The sequence below is a fragment of the Puma concolor genome, chromosome B2 (assembly GCF_028749965.1).
Source record: "Puma concolor isolate L17-30 chromosome B2, mPumCon1.1.hap2, whole genome shotgun sequence".
Taxonomy (NCBI): Eukaryota; Metazoa; Chordata; class Mammalia; order Carnivora; family Felidae; genus Puma; species Puma concolor.
This window is the reverse complement of record NC_141671.1, coordinates 30,047,624-30,068,263: the sequence shown is the minus strand read 5'-3', so window position 1 is coordinate 30,068,263 and position 20,640 is coordinate 30,047,624. Positions and strand designations below refer to the sequence as shown.

The following is a 20,640-nucleotide window of genomic DNA, read 5'->3' as shown; positions in this document are numbered from 1 at the left end:
CTGTGAGATCATGAGCTGAGCCGAAGTCGGATGCTCAACCAACTGAGCCACCCAGGTGCCCCTATTAAATATATTTAAAAGAAATATGTAGGGGCGCCTGGGTGGCGCAGTCGGTTAAGCGTCCGACTTCAGCCAGGTCACGATCTCGCGGTCCGCGAGTTCGAGCCCCGCGTCAGGCTCTGGGCTGATGGCTCGGAGCCTGGAGCCTGTTTCCGATTCTGTGTCTCCCTCTCTCTCTGCCCCTCCCCCGTTCATGCTCTGTCTCTGTCTGTCCCATAAATAAAAAAAAAAATAAAAACGTTGAAAAAAAAAATTAAAAAAAAAAAAAAAGAAATATGTAGGTTACTGTGTTTTTTTAAACAGTTAAATGTTTTTTAAACATTTTAGTAAACTCAATTGATCTCTGTGATATATATGTGATATATACACATTTATGTGTGTGTAGTTTTTTTAATGTTTATTTATTATCGACAGAGAGAGACAGAGCATGAGTGGGGGAGGGGCAGAGAGAGAGAGACACAGAATCTGAAACAGGCTCCAGGCTTCGAGCTGTCAGCACAGAGCCCGACGCAGGGCTCGAACTCACGGACAGCAAGATCATGACCTAAGCTGAAGTCAGACGCTCAACCGACTGAGCCACCCAGGCGCCCCATAATGTTTTTCTTTTTAAGTTTATTTATTTATTTTGAGAGAGACAGAGACAGCATGAATAGGGGAGGGGCAGAGAGAGAGACAGACAGAGAATCCCAAGCAGGCTCTGCACTGTCAGCACAGAGCCTGACCTGGAGCTTGCACTCAGGAAACCGTGAGGTCATGACCTGAGCCAAAACCAAGACTTGGACACTTAACAGAGACTGAGCCACCCAGGGGTCCCTGTGTAATGGGTTTTAAAATAATTCTCAGGAGGAATCAGCAGACCTCTCTACACTGTCAAAGGGTTCCATGGGTTAAGGTTAAGACCCCTGGCCTAATTCACCCCCCTCCAAGCCTCCTGCAGAGCTCCCAATGGAGCTGACAAGGTTCATACATTCACGTAGGACCTGAGGTCCCAGAGGCAAGAACCTGGCTTATAGACAACAGAACACTGTGTTGGGAAAATACACAGTAGGAAGTGGAATGGGGAGAAGGAGAAAAAGGGAGAAGAAAGGAAATGAGTTGGGAGTGGATACAGGAAGCAGATTTTACCAAAACCCCAAGAAACCCACTCACAGCTGTGGAAAACTCAACCTTTATTATTACCTGCCTAGTGCAGGATATTAAAATTGCATTGAGCTAGATCCATATATTAGTGTAAAAATCTGTGTCTCTCCCCCCAAAAATGTACAAACCCCAAGTGATTATAGAAAAACCAATATGGCAGCTACAACAGAGATGTCCAACCCCAAGGCCACAGGCCCTTGCTCCCTCTTTTCCCCTAATCCCAGTACTTAATCCACAGAAACATACAGGCTGAGAGAAGTTCTAGCTACAACACAGCAGGTGGGAAGTAGGGATGGCTGGGGGGGGGGGGGGGGGGACAGGAATCACCCCCAGGTCCAGTGTTTCAGAGGATAGAGGAGGGAGAAGCCAAAGCCAAGGACAATTCCAGGAGTAAGAACAAGGCAACACGGGAACATCCTCCCTTTCTTGTCCTCCTCATCCCCAGATTATTAGCCAGTGGGGTCCAGTGTGCGACGGAAAGAGAGGCTGGGGAGGCCACAGCCTTCTCTCCAGGAACCAGTGTTGTCCAGTGGGGCCCAGGTGCTCCAATAGGCCTTATCCAGTGTCTGCCCTATATTTGCCCCCATCCTCCCCCCCCAGGGATGACTAGAAGAGGTCAGAGAGGATCCCATCCACAGGGCCAGCTGGGTGGGTGGCCGAGGCTTCCAGGAGGGGAGCAGGAAGAGGAAATGAGAGTGTGTCCGAGGAAGGGAAGGCATCAGCTCCCTGGCAGGCCCAGCCCACCTATGGTCACATTGCCTCTCTCTCAGAGGTGAAGGGTGGTCGGGAATGGGAATGGAGTGGGGGTGATGTTAAATCCTCTTGTTTATTGCCTCTGGCTTCACCTGAATCCTCCCTGAGGAAGGGGCAGCTGGGTGTGTGATTCACACTGTGTTGAGAGCATCTTCTGCCAGAAACCTATGTAGCTGGGAAAAGGGTGGCCGCTGCTCAGGCTCCCGGCTCCAGCACCGAAGCATCAGCTCATACAGGCCTAGTGGGCAGGCAGGGGGCCGAGACAGGTACACCTGCATTGTGGTGGGGTGGATGAAAGGCAGGGAACAAATGTTCTTTAGTCCCCAAGATGACAGGCTCTGGCCCTCCCAGACCCACAACCCTCTCCTCTGTTCTGACCTGCCGGCCCTGGTCCCGGAAGAACTCCCCTGCGTTCTCGATGACTTGCTCATCAGTGAGCTGCCCAAAGGGCTGGGCCCGGCAGAGCATCAGCACCTCCCACAGGGTCACCCCAAAGGCCCACACATCACTTGCAGTCGTGAACTTCCCCTGGTACGTGGATAAAGCAACAAAGGCAGACAAAGGCATCAGGCCACACAAACCCTCCTCCTCTCCCCACAGGGAGCCCCGTGTCCACTTAGCACTTACCCCAGCAGGACTCCCTCTTGCCTGGCCCCCTCTCCCAACAAGTCTGCTCCTCCCTCCTTCTGGCTCTGCCTTCTTTCTCAGGCTCTAGTCCTCTCTTTCGCCTCTTTCCTTTTCTACCCACCCTCCCTCCCCACCCTGCCCCCCCATTTTCTGGTCCTAATTTTCTCCCAACTCGCACCTTTCTATCTCTAGCCTCCTGTCTCTCCTTACTTCTCTTGCTCTCTGCCACCTTGACTCCAGCTCTTGTACCCACTTTTGGCTCCTGGACCTTTTCCCATCATACCACTCCTCCCCACTTTCTCTGGGCCCTAGAGCCAGAAAGAACCTTACAGAGCACTGGCCCAAACCCTCACTTTATTGAGGAGGAATCTGCAGTCCAAGGAAGGCAAGTGACTGACCAAGACCACAGAGCAGCCTGTGCTCTCCTCCCCTGGCCTCCCCATGCCCTGTCTTCCCCCACCTCCCCTCCCCTGCACCCTGCATGCCTCTCTCAGGGCCTCTCACCATGAGGATGCATTCCCAGGCCATCCACCGGATGGGCAGCACTGCCCGGCCCTGTACTCGGTAATAGTCCCCAGCGTAGAGGTTCCGGCTCATGCCAAAGTCAGCGATTTTAATGGTGAAATTTTCCCCAACCAGGCAGTTCCTTGTGGCCAGGTCCCGATGCACAAAGTTGAGGGTGGCCAGATAGCGCATGCCCGAGGCAATCTGAGCTGCCACGTGTAGCAGCATGGGGTAGCTGAGGGAGGGAACCAATAACAGAAGGTCACTGGGGCAGCCCCAGACTGATCCCCATCTCACAGATTCCCAGGAGAGGAAGGGGAGCCCACTCCCTGGGACTGGGTTACATCTATTTCTGGTGCAGAGATGGAATGCCCATGTAGAGGCCAGGGGTAGGTGCCCACTCAACATTTGTTTGGTTCATATGACCCAGGGAACTACGCTTTATTGTCTGGACTCAGACAAGGGTGAGAGAACGGGGGGGGGATGCCTGACAGAGCCCAAGTCCCTCACCACCTACAAGATAGTAACTTTGGCCTTTTGCTCCTCAGTCCCCAGATGAACATGGCCACATGTTCCTCATCCCAGCTCCCACCCCCCTGAACATCTACCTGCCTCCCTATCCCATGCTCCCCTCTCTCCCTCTGGTTTGGAACGAGGGGAGAGGAGACCGCCTTGGGGAGCTCTCAGGGAAGGGCCAGCCTAAGTAAGTGGGTACCTGATGGTGGGCCCCTGGGCAGCCTCCCCATCCCCGGGGGGCCCCTCAGTCGCCTTGTCCTCTAGCTGGTGGGCACTGAGGAACTGGTTGAGGTCACCATTCTCCATGTAATCAGTAATCATGCAGAGAGGGTCGTCCTGTACACACACGCCCAGGAGCCGGATGATATTTGGGTCCTTTAGCCTCGACATGATCTTCACTTCCTTCAGGAAATCGTTCCTAGAGAAGCAGGTAGGTGGCAGGGACACTGAGGGGCTGACCTGCACCATCTCTCCTGCTCATGTAGACCAGCACCCTAACCCCAGCAGACAAGCTAACTCACTAGTGGCACTGAGACCTGGGCTGAGATCAGCCTAAGATGGAAACTTCTTTCCCCAGACACTCCCCCTCTGTTGTTCTCTAGATCACTCCCCACTCTTCATGGCCTCCCTTCCTTATCTCCAGACACCATGCCTGCTCCTCACCTGGCATTCTTGGTGGCATCTGGCCTTAAGATCTTGACAGCTACCAGCAAAGGGTGTCCCTTGCACACATTAATGGGGAAATCAAGACTGACCAGATCTTGAGGATTCTCTACCTCACACAGATGTACCTGGGGAAAGAAGCTCATTTGTTAGATAATCACACAGTTCACTGAGGTCACAGGGTCAATTGGAATAACACAGTCACAGCTGACAGATTCCAACCAAGAGGGACATATGGGCATGGCATCAGAGTCCCAGATAGTCGAGACACTACTGAGAGTTGGGCAGGGATCTTCCTTACCTCCCCAAATTGGCCCTCGCCAAGCTTCTCCTTGAAGCGGAGCCGAGACCGAGGGAAATCCACTCTGGGGGGCCCATCCCCAGCAGCCCCTGGGGGCAGTGCAGGCACAGCATAGGTGTTGCCCCCAGTGACGCCCTGCAGGGTGACAATGTCAGCCTCGGCATAATGGGGCACGCTGTTCTGGGGAGGTGGGGGAAGAAGCGGGGCACCCGGCTTCTCAGGCTCCATATAGTCCCCACTGCAGGCTGGAAAGTTGAGGGGAAAGAAGACAGGACAAGGCATCAGGAGCAGCCCCTGAGAGCCATGGCTCTCCACCGCAGGCTCCCAGAGGCCCCCTGTCTCCCTGTTGGGTCTACTCTCCATCTTCTTGGTATTCTACCCACCAACCTCAAACCGGAGAAGACGCTGGCATGAGATGAGAGTTAGCTGTTCCAGAGTTTAAGGCAATAGAAATGGTTGAACAAAGAATGACATAAAGTCTATTCTCTAGGGATCCTAGCACAGCCCAAGAGACCATGAGGTAACTCTTGGCTGGAAGAGGAATTCCTCTACCCACCACTGGAAGAAGGATGGTGCCAGTCATCCAGTCACCCCCTACTTTCCAAACCCTTGTTCCACTCACTGTCAGCCCCTCCTGTTCACAGCTGTTCCACCCACCTCACACCCCCTTGCTTTCAGCCTTGGCTCCTCCCTGCCGTGGTTACCCAAACCCTCCCTAACCCAACACCCCAAGCTCAAAGACAAGCAGAGACAGGGGCACACAGAAAGGAGGAGAGGAGAACAGTTCCTCACAGCCAGCACAACAAGGAAACTACAGACAAAGAAGAGGAAGCAGAGCTGTCCTCCCTTAGCTCTGGGAGGGGGGAACAATGAGAAGGCAACATCAAGAAGAGGAGGAGCAGACAGGAAAGGCAGGGTGTGAGCCTCCACCTCTGGGACTGCAGAGAGAGAACACATGGGGGGAGAGGGCAAGCACCCAGGGTGAGAGGCCCTCCTCCTGGCACCTCTAGAGAGAGGGGAAACAAAGAAGGAGTTACAAGAGAACCTGGGGTCAGCATAGCAACCTCCTCTCTGGGTCTGGAGAGCAAAAAAGATGGGGTGGAAGAGGAAAAGGAGGACAGAGCTGAGAACCGTTGAGCTTTCTGCTCCTCTGCTCAAGGGAAAGGCCTTAAGAAGGAGCAAGCACAGCACAGAGCTAAAGGCATAAGAGCTTCCTCCTTGGGAGCTCAGGAGAGCAGAAGAGGCCACAGCAGGGAGAGGAGGGAGTGCAAGATGTGAGGACTTTTCCCTGCCCCAGTAGAGGTATGGGGAGCCTGGAGAAGCCCAGGGGCAGAGGGGCTTACCCTGGGTGTTGGTGGGTTTGGCCCAGGCGGGTGTGGGGGGGCCGGGGCCTCGAGGGGGACGGGCGTAAGTGGCCAGAAGGAGGCGGTAGGCTGGATTGGAGAGCAGCAACGCTGTCGGGAAAAGGAAGGGGGGGAGACACGGGGAAGGGATGAGACTCAAGGCTAGACAGACAGGGAGACCTGGAATAGGGCAAGACCAGAGCTGATGGGGATGGATGTACTGAGAGACAGGGACAGGATAAAACAAGGGTCTGGAGGGTGCTGGATAGCTGGATGAATAATGAATGAAGGAATGGATAGATCAGTGGATAGATGCATGGATGACAAACAAATAGTTGAATGGATGGATGGATGGGCAGATAAACAAATGGGTGGATGAATATATATGAGTAGATGAATGGGTGAGTGATAGATGAATGGATAGATGGATGGATGCATGGAGAGATGAACAAATAGTTGGATGAATCTGTATGAATAGATGAATAGGTGGATGATGGATGAATGGCTAGATGGTGGATGGATGGATGGATGAATAGGTGAATGGATAGATGAACATGGATTGATAATGGATGAATAGATGGATAGACAGAGGATGGATGGGTGGTTGAATGGATGATGGATGGATGAATAGATGTGTGAATATTTATTGATAGATGGATGGATGATAGACAAATGTTCAAATGGTGGATAGACAGAAAGATGGACAGATAGATGGATGAATGTATGAATTCAGATAGAAGGATGGATAATGGACGGACAGACGGACAGAATGAATGCAGTGAATCTAGGAGAAAGGAGAGGGACCAGGAAGACATAATGAGAGGGAACAATAGAGAAGAGAGATGTGTATGGGACACTGAGACAGGATAAGGCCACTAGGGATTATGGGTAATACATAAAAAACTCTTAAGAAAGATTATATGGTAGGGACATGGAGTGACACAGAGTGTGGTGACCAGGGGCACAGAAATAAGAAAATGAGTTGAATCTGGAGAAGACAGGAAAAGGGAATGGGAACAGAGAGGAAAAGGGATACCATAAGAAAACAGGCAGAGGATGGTGGTGGGACTAGAACAAAGCAGGTCTTACCAGAGCCGTTGGGAACACTGGGAGCAGAGTGGGGCGGATTCCCACGAGGCCGGGGCTCCTGGTAAGGGGGTGGTTCAAGAGGGCCTGGGCGGTTGTTGATGAGGATGGTGTCCCCAGGGACAGACAGATGAACTGTCAGCTCCTCTTCTAATACCCGGCGCTCAGCCTTGTCATGGGAATGGGAAGGTTAACTGTGGCTACTGTTTAGTGCATGATTCCAGCTAGTTAAATGCCATGCCCACCTTCTCCCCTTCAGTCCTCACGACAGTCCCACAGTTGTATCTACTATTAACTCTATTTCACAGGTAAAGAAACAGAGGTTCAAGAGCATACGAGTGAGTCCCCTGATGTACCATTCTGGGATTCCAACCCAAATCTGACCAGATAATTATGGAATCATTCAACCTTCATGCATATCACCACCACTGATTCTTGCCAGGAAGACATGGGCTCAGAGTGTGCCAGGCTTCTTCCTCTAGCTCCTCCCTGCCTCTCTAGCTCCACTCTCCACCTTTCCCATCCAGCTTCTACCCCAGAAGGTGGACCAGTGTGGACTGTATCAACAGGCTTGGTTTGGGTTGGCCCAAGAGGAATTTGTTGGGCAGGCGAGAAGTGAGGTCAGGGTGATTATGCTCCCAGCCTCTCCCTGAGAGGTGTACTTAGGCTAGCTGTGTCCCTGAAGCAAAGTCCACTGCCCCTCTCAAGGAGCCCTTTCCCCAGACTCACTCCTCCAGTTTCCAGCAACTGCCCTCCTCTCATCTTCCAGGCCTATGGGTGGTAACAGATCTGTGGAAATTGCACTACTCCCTCTAATTTTCATACATCTGCCCACTCCTCTATAACCTATCTCTTTACTAAGTCCACCTCTAATTATTCTAATTAGACAATGTTCTGTGGTCCCTGCAGGACCCAAACTAATCAGGATTCCCCACACACATTGGCCTCAGCCTGGCCTCACTCTCCACACCCACACCCTGTCTGTCCTCTCCAGGCTATACCCCCCAACTCCTCCTACCCACACCCACCCCCCCTGTAGCTCGGGCCCTGCCCTCGCTCTGCCCACCTTGCTGAGGAGTCTGCGCCAGTGCAGCCGCCACAGCATGAGGGCAATGATGAGCAGCAGCAGCAAGATGATGGCCACCAAACAGCCAATGAGGATGGCAGTTGGGCTCCCCTCAGCCTTGGCCACAGGTTGCTGGCCCCTGGGCTCCAGCTCTGGCAGAGACAGAGAATCAGAAACACTGGAGAGTCAGAACCACTTCCTACCCAAGTTGGGGGCGGGGCATGGAGGGATAGTAGCCCAGAATACACTTGTCCAGGAGGACGCCCCAGGGCTGCTCACCCAAGCTGCTGAAGTTCGTGGGAGGTGGGCCAGGTGGCCACCAGGGAGCTGGTGGGAAGGTGCCCCCCAAAGTTGGAGAGGAGTCATTCACAACATCTGCAAAGAAGGAAGAGAAGAAAGGAAGAAGTCAGATAGGGAAGACGGACCAAAGAAAAGCTACTTGCATGAGACCTAGGGAATTCTACTTCCAGGAGCAGGGCTGACACTGGGTATATGTACCAACCAATTAGAATGGGAGGGGCCTGGCTGTTGTGGATGTCAACTTTTTAGGTGCTGGATTATGGGGAGAGGCAGGACTCCCAGAGAGAGGCCCAAGCTGGGTATAAGGAAGCCTGGAGAAGAGGTTATTTCTTAACCAGCACAGAGTACTTCAGTATTTTTACAGCCAACACTGTCTTACTTGCTCAATATCAGTCATGAGTGAAGGGCTCATAAAGTAAAAGACAGAGATGGGAGGAAGGGGTAGGGAGGTGTTCAAATTATTTGGAGCATCCTGCTTGCAAAGTCTCATGAGTGCTACATAAACATGGTGCCAGGAGTGGATACTTTGGTGCCAGGAGTGGGTACTGCGGGTTGGCGATCCCAGAGGTTGAGGATTGGGCATAGACCAGAGGCTTACCGGAGATGAAGGAGATTTCGCTGAAGAGTAACCAAGGCCCAGCAAAGAGGAAGCGGCACTGCAGAAAGCGGCCCACGCGGCCGCCCAGGGGCACTGACACAGCCCGGGCTCTGGGGTCCCCCAGGCTGCCCCCCAGGGCGTGGCGCACAGGCTCCCCCTCCCAGGCCATGGCAGGGCCCCGCTTGAAGCGACATTCCACCCCACCAGGCAGGCGGGCTCCCAGGGTGTGCATGTTGTTACAGTGGACCTGGGGGGAAGGGAGGAGGGACACAGGGTCAAAGCCAGGAGAGCCTGGGCAAGCACCCCAGGGGCAACCACCCTGGTCTCATAACCTTGCCTAAGAGCCACACGCACTTACCTGCATGGCCTGGAAAGCCCTCAGTCGGTCAAACTCAAACTCCATCTCCACGTAGCCACCTGGGAAGCTGTGGTTGCTCCATCCCACATAATCGTAGCCTGGCCAGACCCGCAGCTCCTGGCTCTTCCTAAAGTCATCCAGCCCCACCACACCATCTGCCAGCTGACCCAGACCTCCATACAGCAACCTGGAGAGCAGGGGAGCCAAGGAAGAGGAGGGTGGGAGAGAAGAGAGTGCCACCCATTTAAGTGCTCTGCAACCCCAACCCCAGCCAGTCTGGACCAGCCCCTACCTCCTGCCCCAACTTCCTTCCTGTGGTTGTCTCTTTCCCACCCCCAGGATTGTCAAGGTACTTTGCAGCTATAAGCTGCAGGAAGGCACCATCTCTCGGAGGCACCATTCAACCTACGTTGTGTGAATTTACTGTGACAGTTTCCAACAGATGTGTATTAGCAAAGGGTTGCCTTTTTCTAATTCCCACAAAGTGTCACATGAGCTAGTAGTTGCCTTGCTACCCTCAATCCTGATCCTGTGTCCCCAAGGCCCCACCTAACCCTTTCCCCACTTCTTCCATCTCACTGCCCAGACTCCTTAACACATCCACTGCATCCTCCCTCCAGCACATAGGCTCATGCCCCGCAGGGCCTGCCTCATTTACCCGCCAACAGCGTGTGTGGTATGTCCATCGTAGGTGGAGTCATTGAGGTGCACTGCCTCAGATAAGTACATCGTCTGCCCCACAGGGGCTGTGTAAGACAGGAGTCCATCTGGGGCAGGGTAGGAGAAGAGGTGTTAGAGGCAGGAAGCCTCCGGCCACCTCCCCTGCGTCATTCCCCTTCTTGCGTCCTTCCACAGGCCCACCAGCATGGAGGAGGCAATGTTGGCCAGGCCCTTCCTCACTCAGAGTGACAGCTTCCCAACAAGAGAAAGAGGATCCTGGATGCCCTTCTCCCCAGGCCTCACTCCCCAGGCCCCAGGCCAGGAAATGAATTCTTGGAGGTCTGAATGACTCACCCTTCCAGAGGCAGCCATAGAGCTCCACCCGCAGACAGACACTCATGACCCGGTCAGCCCGGGGGTAGAAGCGAACCAGTCGGGCCACCATGGGGGGTCCAAGGTCCTTCAGTACCACTCCCCCAGGGTCCTCATTACCTAAAATCACCTGTTGCCCAGGAAACAGCGTGCATGAGTGGGAAGGCTACAGGTTGGATCTAACTTCCCAGTCACCAGCTGTTCCCTGGCCCAGCACACAGTGGCCAGAGAGATTCATGAAGGGTGGTGTTAAGCATACAGGGATATGGGGTACAGCCAGGCATGTGTAAAACAAGGGGCCACAGCAAAGATCTCTGACACATCTCTCAACCTGACAGTCTGTCCTCTACCACCAGTGTCAGCCTCGACTCTTTGTCTCCATTTGTCTCTAAGCCACCCATCCCGCTGTGCACAGATTCTATCCAGTCCCTCACAGCTCTGCACCCCTGCTTTGGCTCCCCCCCACCTTTACCCTATTCTCTCTGTTCACTCAGCAGGCACTGGTTGAGTGCCTACTCTGTGCCAGCTATGTAAGTTCTCAGTGGTAAACATCCATCCCTCCCCTCTCCCCTTGCAGTACTGAGATTCCAGTAGGAAAAACAGCTGTGAAGAACAAGAGGCAGGGTGTGGAGCTGGAGTAGGGGGAGGTGGGCTCTCTGAGGAGGTGATATTTCGAGGAGAACTGAGTGGAAGGAGAAGCTGAGGATCTGGGGGAGAAGCTTTCCAGGCACAGAGAATAGCATGCAAAAATGTCCTGAGGCTGTGGGACAAACCCTTGCTTGTTCCAGGAACAGCAAGAAAACCAGTGGGCCCAGGTGGAACAAGAACAGGAAAGAGAAGTAAGGGATACAGGCAAGAGCCAGGGCAAGCTAAGCTTCTGCACCCAGGACGGAACTCAGCTTTTGTTCTGGCAGAGCGGAAAGCCAGGGGAGGGCTATAAGCCAAGTACGCCTCATCTGATTTGCATTTTCTCAGGTAGAGTGTCTGTAGCCACTAGGTGGAGATATGATTTCAGGTGGAAACAGAAAGGAGCCAGGAAAACAGTTCAGAGACCAGTGTGTTCATCTAAGCTGGGGATGGTGTGAGCAGGGCCTAGGGTGGTAGAGGTAGAGGCGGTGACAAGTGGTTGGATTTAGGAAATATCATGGAGGTAGAACAGACTGGCCTTGCTGGTGCTTTGGAATTAGCAGGTGAGAGACCAGAGAAATGAGCGGTATCTTAGCTTATGGCCTGAGCAACTGGCCTGAGCTAGGAGAGGAGCAGTTGTGGGGTGGGAATGGGATTCAAGTTCAACTAGGGAAATTTATGGTAGGTTTGAGAACCCATTAGACATCCAGGTGGAAAGGCCTAGAAGGTGGTCAGGTTTGCAACACTAGATGCAGCTCAAGGGAAAGTCTTGGGCTAGAGAGGGTATAAATTGGGAGAGTCATCAGTGGACAGGTGGCATTTAAAGTGGGGAAGAGAGGAGAACCAGCCTTTCCTGGGAGCTGCCCCTGCCAGCCTTACCTCCTGACCCCAGCGATCCCTCCAGTCCATCCAGCGGTGGCCATCTCGGGAGTAACGTAGCCGGTAGCTGGGGGAGAACTCTTTGCCCAGGCCTCCAGCATGACGCCCCTGGGTGCCCACCAAAGCTACCAGGTGCAGCCTCCGCAGATCCACCTGCAGGTACTCCTCTTCCTTTGGAAAGACAGGCCCTGCAGGACACCATGCCCCATCCCCGTCGCTGCTCTCCAGCCTGGGACGGGGCAAGAGATCACAAGGAACATCTGGTCTGTCTCTGTCTCTCGTATTTATAGCTCCCCCAGCATTGGGGGTGGGGAAGTTCATTGGCATTTGCCCTCCCAGAAGCCTCTTGGCATGGGCAGAGGAGTTGGAAGGGCAAGTAGAGGCCCCAGAAAGTTCCTCCAGAGCAGTCCCAGAGGTTCCAGGTACCTGCTGTGGCGAGCAGCAGTAGAGTCTGACCAGGAGCTGGAGGCAGAGATGTCCCCATCTGGAATGGTCCTGTCCTGCATGCCCAGGGCATAGCGGCACTTGGCTGTGTGAACACAGGCACACGGAGGGTCAAGGTCCCTGAACTCTGTCTCCCAAAGCCCCATCCTCAGGGACCCAGGAGCCAGTCTCCTTACCAGGATCAAAATGTCCTTTCATGTCAGCATCTCCAGTTGCCACTAAGAGAAGCGACAGCAGCAGTAGAGATGAGAGGGCCCCTGGCCCCATAGCTCCTGACTCCTCAGGCCTAAGGGGGTGGAGGCAGCATCTCTGCAGGGGACAAAACAAGTGGTAAGTAGTAGGGTAAGTTAAAGGGCAATCAAGGAGACTGAGTCACAACAGACAGAGTCACAACAGCCAACAACAGACAGAATGGGCTGCTTTGGGAATAATAGGAGGAAAGTGACAAAGCAGTCATTGTTTAAGAGCATCAGCTATATTTTTAGAATGCTTCCCATGTGCCAAACACTGGCCTAAACTCTGGTCTCCTCTCCACCTAGGAGCTCAGAATTCTAAGAGAAGTGGGGGACCCCAGTGCCTTCCAATCTCACTGTCTTCTGTAGCCGCACTAAGCCCAGTGTAATCCCTGGACCAGCATCTTAGGAGAAAGGCAGAACCTCACCCCTACCCTAGATCTGCTGAATCAGAATCTGCATTTTGGAGAAAGGGGAACCCTCTTACATTGTTGGTAGGAAGGCAAACTGGCAGAATTTAGGAAACAAAATAGATGAACATATGGGAAGTGGAAAAAAGAGGGAGGGAAGCAAACCAAAAGAGACTTTAATGATAGAAAACAAACTGAGGGTTGATGGAGGGAGATGGGGGTGGGGGAGGGATGGGCAGGATGGGTGATGGACATTAAGGGAGGGCACTTGTAATGATGAGCACCGGGTGCTATATGTAAGTGATGAATCACTAAATTTTACTCGTGAAACCAAAATTACACTATGTGTTAACTATAACTAGAATTTAAATAAAAAATTGGAGGAAAGAAAAAGAATCTTCATTTTAATACAATCCCCAGGTGATCTGTGCCCATCAAAGTTTGAGAATCCCTGCTCTTCTTCACCAGGGCCCAGGTGGCAAGCGTGGCCTAAAACCATTCCAATTGGCATCTCCTTGTGAATCCAGGTATGTACCCTCCCCAGCCCCAGCGGCAGGAAAAACTGTTCTGACCTCTCCTCTTCCTGGAGGACTGCACTGAGTTCTCCAGGTCCTGGAATCCCGAGACCCCTAGTGCCATATCTGCCATCAGTTCCAAAGCATCCCATTCCAGCTCTCCCTGCTCTGTCTTCCCTTCCTAAGACCCAGACATCCTGTCCCCCAAGGTCGCACTTTCTGAAGGTGGCTGCTTCTGAAGGAAAAGCCCAGAGCTAGGAAAGGCCTGCGTTGCCTTGGAGATGAGGGCGGGTCTAAAGACAGGGAGGCCAGGTCACCCCAGGAGGTAGGAAGAGTGGGGGGACACTCCCCCATCCCTTTGTCCTCCTCCAGCTGCTCCCATAATGCTCTAGGGCAGGAATGTAAGAGGCAGCTGAGACCCCACAGCTCTGAAGCAGCAGCTGAGGGGGCTGACTGAGTTGCGGGGGGCACCCAGGCATCAAAGAAGAGCTAGAGCCAGAGGCATCACACCTGGTCCCTTGGAGGTCCAGGAGCCACGTGCAGGGGAGCAGGCTACAAGGTCCCAGGCGGCTGGCCTGGAATTCCTGGGTGCCGCTCTCCACCCCCACCTCTCTCGGGAACAGCGGGGCCCTTGTTCCCGTGGGTAACCTTCATGCCTATCCCAGATGAGTCATCAGAGCCAGACGGAGCTAGAGGAGCCCCGGGCAAAGATACAAAGACAGGCATAGGATAGGAGGCAGGGGGAGACGGGGCGAGAAACACAAAGCAAGAGGTAAATAGAGCGGGCTCAGAAGCACAGGGCACAGAGCCAAGCAGAGAAACACACAGATGTCTGAGGCAATCCAACCCCTCCAACACTCCAATCACCTCATTTCTCTCCACTGGGTCAGACTCATGAAGAACAGGCCCAGAAGACTTACCCCTAACCTCACCCCACCCCACCCCATTTCAACCAATTACAAAGCAGAGACCTGGACATTGCTGTAGGTCCTTCCCTCTCTTCTCTCACCCCCACCCTCCACCACAGACAACACCCACACAGCTCTGTATACCCACCCCCTCCCAAACACACAGACCTCAGACATGCCAGTTTACAGAGCTTACTGACAGAGCCCCGTAAACACTGGGGCTAGATGTAGCATACACACCCACACCCACACCCTCCTCTGTAACAGACAACTCTCCACACACTTTCGGAGACACTCACATGTGACATCCACATAAATCTGTTACACACATGGACTCCCAGCGGGGGCAAATGCAGATGCTCACACACACATCAACTCCATCCACACATTGGCCTTCTTTAAAGTCCAATCCCATCACTTAGTTAATAGCCATCTTCAGGGCGCCTGGGTTGACTCAGTCAGTTACGCATCCAACTCTTGATTTTGACTCAGGTCATGATCTCACAGTTCATGAGTTCAAGTCCTGCATGGGGCTCTGTGCTGACAGCGCAGAGCCTGCCTGGGATTCTGTCTCCCTCTGCCCCTCTCCTGCTCTCTCTCGCTCTCAAAATAAATAAACTATCAAAAATGTTTGTAAAAACAAAACAAAACAAAACAAAACATAGCCATCCTGAGACACCTGTGAGCATAATATGACAGACACCACACGAGCCTACCATCAGAGGACAGTGTGAGACACACACACTCAAGGTCTCAGGCACAGCATCCCAAGAGCACTGGGGCCCACCCCTTAATACACACCATGACCAAGCCAGAGGGAAGTCAAGTCGGTGGGGAACAGAAGGAAATGGGAATAAGGAGGCACTGCTCCATTTTCCCATACTCTCAGCTTTCACCTGGGTCCACTGTAGCACTCAACTCAGGATGCACTTAAGTGCCTGCGGCAAGAGGCAGTCTCAGCACCAGACACTGACTGGGGATAGCGGTGGTGGTGTTGGAAAGGAAGGTCCAGCCAGCAGGGGACCTGTGCGATGAAGGCTGGGTGAAGTCTGACCCGGAGGGGGTGCGAAGGGGTGCGGAAGGGAGTGGGGGATGGGACACTGAGGATGGTGCTCACCGGGCAGTGACACATTCTCACGACAGAACCAAATGACCATCCAGAGGCTGTCACTGGCAGGTTAGGGTGTCAAGGCCTCTGCTGGGCCGGGGGCAGGCTGCCCAACTGGGAGCTGAGTGGAGGCGTAGCAGTTAGCAGATGCCCACAGGGACTGGCCTGGTGGGAGGGCAGGCCCACTTCTCCAGAGGGCCGAGATGATTCAGTGAGACCACACACAAGCACCTGTCTTCCTGTGGGTCAGTTCCTTCACACTGAGTAAAAGGGGTCCTTCCTCAAGGCTGGAACACACTTTCGCGGAGATCAGGGGGTTCCCCCCATATTCAGACAGTAAGCCAGAGCGCTGGGGGGGGGGGGGGGCAGCAGGGTCACGCCTGGCGGGGCTGGACAACCAAGAACAGCGCCGCCAGGCCCTCACCCGGCCGCCGCGCCTCCCCCGGAGCCCCAGGCCTCTGCCTCCGCCCCTCCGTCCCGCAGGGGTCCTCCGGCCGCGCCCCCTACCTCTCATCGCTCTTCCCGGAAGACCCCTGCGTGCGACCCCGGAGCGGGGCCTCCTCGGCTGCTGGGCGAGGGGCGGGGGAGGCGCAGGGAGCCAGGAGCCGGGAGCGGGGAGGCGCCGGCGAGGCTCGGGTGTCGGGAGGCGGCTCCCGCGCGCAGCTGTCGGGGGCCTGTTCCGGGGAGAGGAGCCAGGGCTGGGGCGGCTCGGGCCCAGGCGCCGCCTCCCCCTGGCCCGGCTCCCCCTCCCGCCCTCCCGGGTTGCCGCCCTTCCCCCTCCAAGGACCGCGTTGTACCCGCCGCTCCCACGCCCGGCACCGCCCTCCGGGCCGCGCGCTCCCCTAGGCTGCCACGCCCACCCCGCATTCCCCTGTGCGCCCCGGCCTCCCCCAGGTAACCACCCAGCTGTCCCCTCAACGCGGCGTGCCCAGCCCCCTCCGCCTACCCGCGCGGCCCAACCCCCGCGGTCCCCACTAAAGGGAACAGTCAAAGCTGAGGCCCTGCTTGGGGCCTCCCACAAATCCAGGCCCCAGGAGGGGATGGTCCCCTCCCTACTCCCCCTTTCTGGGCTCAGTTCCTGGAGAGGGAGGTGAAGGGGGCAGCCCCAGGGCACAGGGAAGGAGCAGGTTCCCACAGGCCGGGTGCCCAACCCAGCAGCAGGAGTTTGGATGGAGGAAGGGGGCAGGCTCACCTGTCCAACCAGGCCCCCAAGACCCACATTTTTCACACCACCAACTTTTGCTTCTCTCTGGCACTCTCCTGCCTCCTGTCCTGTACACCCCAACCCAGATTTTCCCAGAGCCTGATGGCCCCCCACTTTCTCCTCGCCCCATTCTCTACTTCCACCCACCCCACCCCCCCTCAGTCCTCTCAAGGACCCTGGGGCCCAGACTCCCAGACACCGGTTCTTTTGGGCTTCCTGCTCAAGACCCGGGAATCCTCAGGGCAAGCCTTCCTCAAGCCCAGTCAGCTCTGGCCCTGGCGGGGTTGAGACTCTGACCACTGGCAGGGATAGGCCTGTACAAGGCGAGGGGCTTGAGGGGGATAGAGGCAAAGAGAAAATCGGACACAGCCTAGAAGGACCAGGACCAGGACCAGGAGTCCCAGGGAAGATGGATGCAAGGAGGCGGGGTGAGGTGGGCAGGACAGAGGAGCTCTGGTGAGAGGCCTCAGGACACCGCTTCTCCACACCTGCCAGCCACCTATCAATGTCACCGGCTCAGAACGATCTCTAAGTCCATTGCAGATCTCCGCCTCACTGCACCTCACAGCAGATATCAGCTCGCACCCTACGTGCAGTCCCAGACAACAGTCCCAAGAAAGAAACACGAAGTCCTAACCAGATAAGTACACAAAAGTACTACCAGGAAGAAGTTGGCCTTCTGGAGAGGCTAAGGCACATATGGGCAAGAGCTCCAAACCCCCAGAACACACTAATCCAAGGACGCCCGACTGCTAAGACACTAATAGACAGCCCCATGGTCACTCGGAGAATTGCCTCTTCCCACCGTCCCGTCCGACCAAATCCCCAGGGGTCCCCAAGAGCACGTACCCCTCTGGAGACAGCCGCCGGGGTGTCTGGGCCCCGGGGAGGCTGGGCTGGGGGTGGAGCCGGGCCGGGGGCGGGGCCTAGGTTTCCCCAGTAACCTCACCTGGGCCGACTCTCGGCTCCTCCTTCCAGGGACTGTGCTCGGAGGAAGCCCCGGGCTGGCAAGCGGGGCTGGGCCGCAGCCAGACGCCTCAGGGAAGGAGGAGCGGCAGCCCCTCACACCCCGCTGGGACATTCCACACCCCAGACCCACACTCCCGGCCAGGTGACGTGGCGAGGCCAGACCGAGGGGTCCCCTGGGGAGAATGACGAAACCATAGAATCCTGAAACTCTTGCCTCCTGGTCTCCCCCAAGAGAAATTCCTGGTCAGTGATGCCCACCTCGCCCCAGCCCAAAGCTGGAGGAGTGGGAGGGATGCAGGGCTGGGGCCCAGCGGAGTCAAGTGACAGCGGAAAGGGGGCTGGAGCCGGCTGGAATGCGGGGCTCTGAGCCGAGATTCCCAGGGGCCAGAGAGGGAAATCCCAGCCATCCAGGGGCCCCCAGAACAGTGCCAAAGACTGAGTCCACACAGCCTTGCATGGCCCTGGAGCCCATCCCACATCTGCTGCATCACTCCCAACTCCAGAGAACCCCATGTCTTCCTGAGCCCCCAAAGGAACCTCCACTCCTTCCACATCCATGCCCTCCTATCCAGGATTCCCTCCCCTTCAGGCCAAAGGCTTCCTGCTACCCAGGAAGGAGAGGAGGGGAAACAGCTCAAAAAACGTGAGGAGAGGCACGTAGGAGAGAGAAGCAGCTTCAGGCCACCGCAGGGAAGCCCAGCAGGACCAGTGAGAGGGAGGATGGACCAGAAGGTCCCACACACACTAGCTGCATTCCCCTTCCCAGGAGATGCAGCTGCCTCTGGAGCAAGTAGGCCGGGTCAGCAGCTGGGAAGACTGAGAACTGACGGGCACAGGGGCGCAAGGCTGCAACCACGAGTCAGGCCTTGATATCCCCAAGTAGAAATGGGAAACTGAGGCCCAGAAGTGGAAGGAGTGGAGAGAGATGACATAGTATGGGGAGAAAAACGAAGCAGTTCAGTTGTGGGTGGTCTGGGGGGTGGGGAAAGATGGGATGGTGGGGATGGAACTCAATGGACCAGGGGAACCATGAATCAGAGAGGACATGGGGGCAGGGGGGGGGGGATGAGGGCACACACAGCACGAGGGGGTAAGTTTGCTGGAAAGAGCAACAAACTGGAGTGGAGACAAGGAGTCATTGGGGGCACTCAGAAAGGAGGGCAGGAAAGTGTGGAGCCCTAAGAGGTGGGCAGACCAGAAACAAGGGCAAAGGAGAAAAATAAAGGGGTTGGAGTGAAACCAAGAGATAGAGAAGAGGAGGGAGACTGAGGCCTAAGGTTTGAAATGAAGGGACAGAGGGAGATGACAAATGTAAGCAGCTAGGAAAGGAAGGGGCAATGGAGAGACAGACCAGGGGAGACAGAGGCCTAATGTCTGAGTCAAACCTGTTTCTGGGTGACAGTACACAGAGAACCCAGACCTCCCCCTGGGGACATCCTAGTCCCTCAGCCCATTTGAGGCACCACCACGGTCCCCAACGGCACTCCCCATCCTTCCCCTCCTCCTGCAGTGGCCAGGCTGCCTCCCTCCCACACCAACAGCCAAGAGCAGTCCCTCCCCGTGAGGGATGGGCGCAGCTCCAGTCCTCACTGCTGCCGTCCCAGTTTAGCTCTGGCTTCTGCCCTCTCACCTCCAGCTCAGGGTTCTCCTGGGCCCCAGTCCCCCTGTCTCAGGCCTTTGGGGTTCCAGGTCTGGGACTGCCAAGGACGCCTGGCTTTGTCCGCCCATCCGGGGGTTGGGAGCAGCTGCCCTAGCCAGCTGCGGCCGGCTTCGACGTGACCATGGCAACCCAGCCCCACTCCCCTCCCCCAAGCCACTGCCGCAGTCCCGCAGAGAGGGAGGGAGCTGCCAGACCAAAAGAAAGGAGGGGAGGGGGCAAAGGGCTTCAAAACTGAACCAAAGGGAGACCACAGACAAAGAGACCCCAGACAAAGGGAGATGAGGGAGGCAGCGTAAGGGGAAAGCAGCATTGGCTAGCTGTGGCTGAGGGCTTACTTAAGCAGGGGATGTCTGGTCCTGCCAAGTGGGGGAGAATCCAGGCAAGGGAAGAGAGATTAGCTTGACTGGCTGCAGGCCTTTGGAGGCCGCCTTCTGGGTCCCTAAGAATTCACTTCTTTAAGGATTTTGCAAAAGACACCCTTAGTTTTCAAGAACAGCCCCAACTTTAAACATATGCTGACTTGCCACCTCTGAAATCAAATGTCCTTGTCAGTGTGCACAAATTCTTAGTTTGGAAAATATGATCTTTAAAGCCAAAGGTGACTGATTAGGCTTGGAGGCGTGGCGCAGGGAGAGAGGTACTGACCACGCCTCTCACAGCACTGAGAGTAGGCAGAGTACCAAACAGGGAGGGAAGAAAGCAAGGGCTGGCCTCTCAGAGGTGAGGCTTGACATTGCCACTTACCATCTAGTTTCTTATACTGAGTCCTAGTACATCCCAGTTCCCTCACCGGTAAGATGGACATGGTAATGCCTGCCCCTGGAGTCTGTAGGGATGATAATATGAGATGGCATCTGTAAAGCACAAACCCTTTTCATGGAAGCAACCAACCAAATTCCACTAATGTGATCTCCCTCTTTGGCTCCCTCGTGTGTCACTTGGGTCTCTTGATTTCCACCTCCCAATTGATTTCCATAGTTATTGTTTGTGCTCTGAAAGTAAGTGCTATGAGAGATACATTGAGGAACCCAACCCGCTCCATGTCCTTTAGGCATTTACAGTCTAGAGGAGGAACGAGGCATATATATGCATATATATATATACATATATATATATGCATATATATGTGTATATATATATATATATATGTATATGAATGTGTATGTGTATGTATGTATGTAATCACGGAAGGTAGGATGACCCCTGCTATAATTGGAGCTGGAAGGAGCTGGGGATACCCAGGGGAGGAGCAGACCGGGTCCTCCTGAGTCAAGATCAAAGAAGACTTCATGGAAGAGTTGGAGCTTGAATTGGACCTTAAGTCAGAAAGAGATTT

At 54.9% G+C, this 20,640-nt stretch overlaps 1 protein-coding gene across 5 annotated transcripts; it reads right to left on the bottom strand.

Moving 5' to 3' along the window:
* Window positions 1-1,212: 1,212 nt before the first annotated feature.
* Window positions 1,213-19,407, bottom strand: DDR1 (discoidin domain receptor tyrosine kinase 1). Of its 5 annotated transcripts, none has more exons than XM_086706499.1 (18): window positions 19,275-19,407; window positions 12,474-12,606; window positions 12,280-12,382; window positions 11,854-12,082; window positions 10,330-10,477; window positions 9,974-10,082; window positions 9,316-9,502; window positions 8,958-9,204; window positions 8,339-8,434; window positions 8,060-8,211; window positions 6,997-7,162; window positions 5,908-6,018; window positions 4,565-4,809; window positions 4,264-4,391; window positions 3,800-4,018; window positions 3,085-3,319; window positions 2,332-2,481; window positions 1,213-2,225 (listed from the first exon to the last, which is right to left on the bottom strand). In XM_086706499.1, exons 2-18 carry the CDS (start codon window positions 12,562-12,564, stop codon window positions 2,085-2,087), a joined length of 2,757 nt encoding a protein of 918 aa, XP_086562625.1. In that variant the 5' UTR covers window positions 12,565-12,606; window positions 19,275-19,407; the 3' UTR covers window positions 1,213-2,084. The 5 variants fall into 5 exon arrangements, with proteins under 5 accessions (XP_086562625.1, XP_086562624.1, XP_086562623.1 ...); XM_086706498.1 differs by lacking the exon at window positions 19,275-19,407 and adding an exon at window positions 17,525-17,640; XM_086706497.1 differs by lacking the exon at window positions 19,275-19,407 and adding an exon at window positions 15,979-16,115.
* Between the last annotated feature and the right edge of the window lie 1,233 nt (window positions 19,408-20,640).

Bases quoted from the DNA above. Each gene is read 5' to 3' on its own strand.
- DDR1 (XM_086706499.1), bottom strand. From the start codon at position 12,564: ATGGGGCCAGGGGCCCTCTCATCTCTACTGCTGCTGTCGCTTCTCTTA. The intron at 8,212-8,338 runs GTGAGCAGCCCT...TGTCTCTGCCAG, and splicing joins CACGAACTTCAGCAGCTTGG to AGCTGGAGCCCAGGGGCCAG. The intron at 4,019-4,263 runs GTGAGGAGCAGG...CTGCTTCTCTAG, and splicing joins GATGCCACCAAGAATGCCAG to GAACGATTTCCTGAAGGAAG.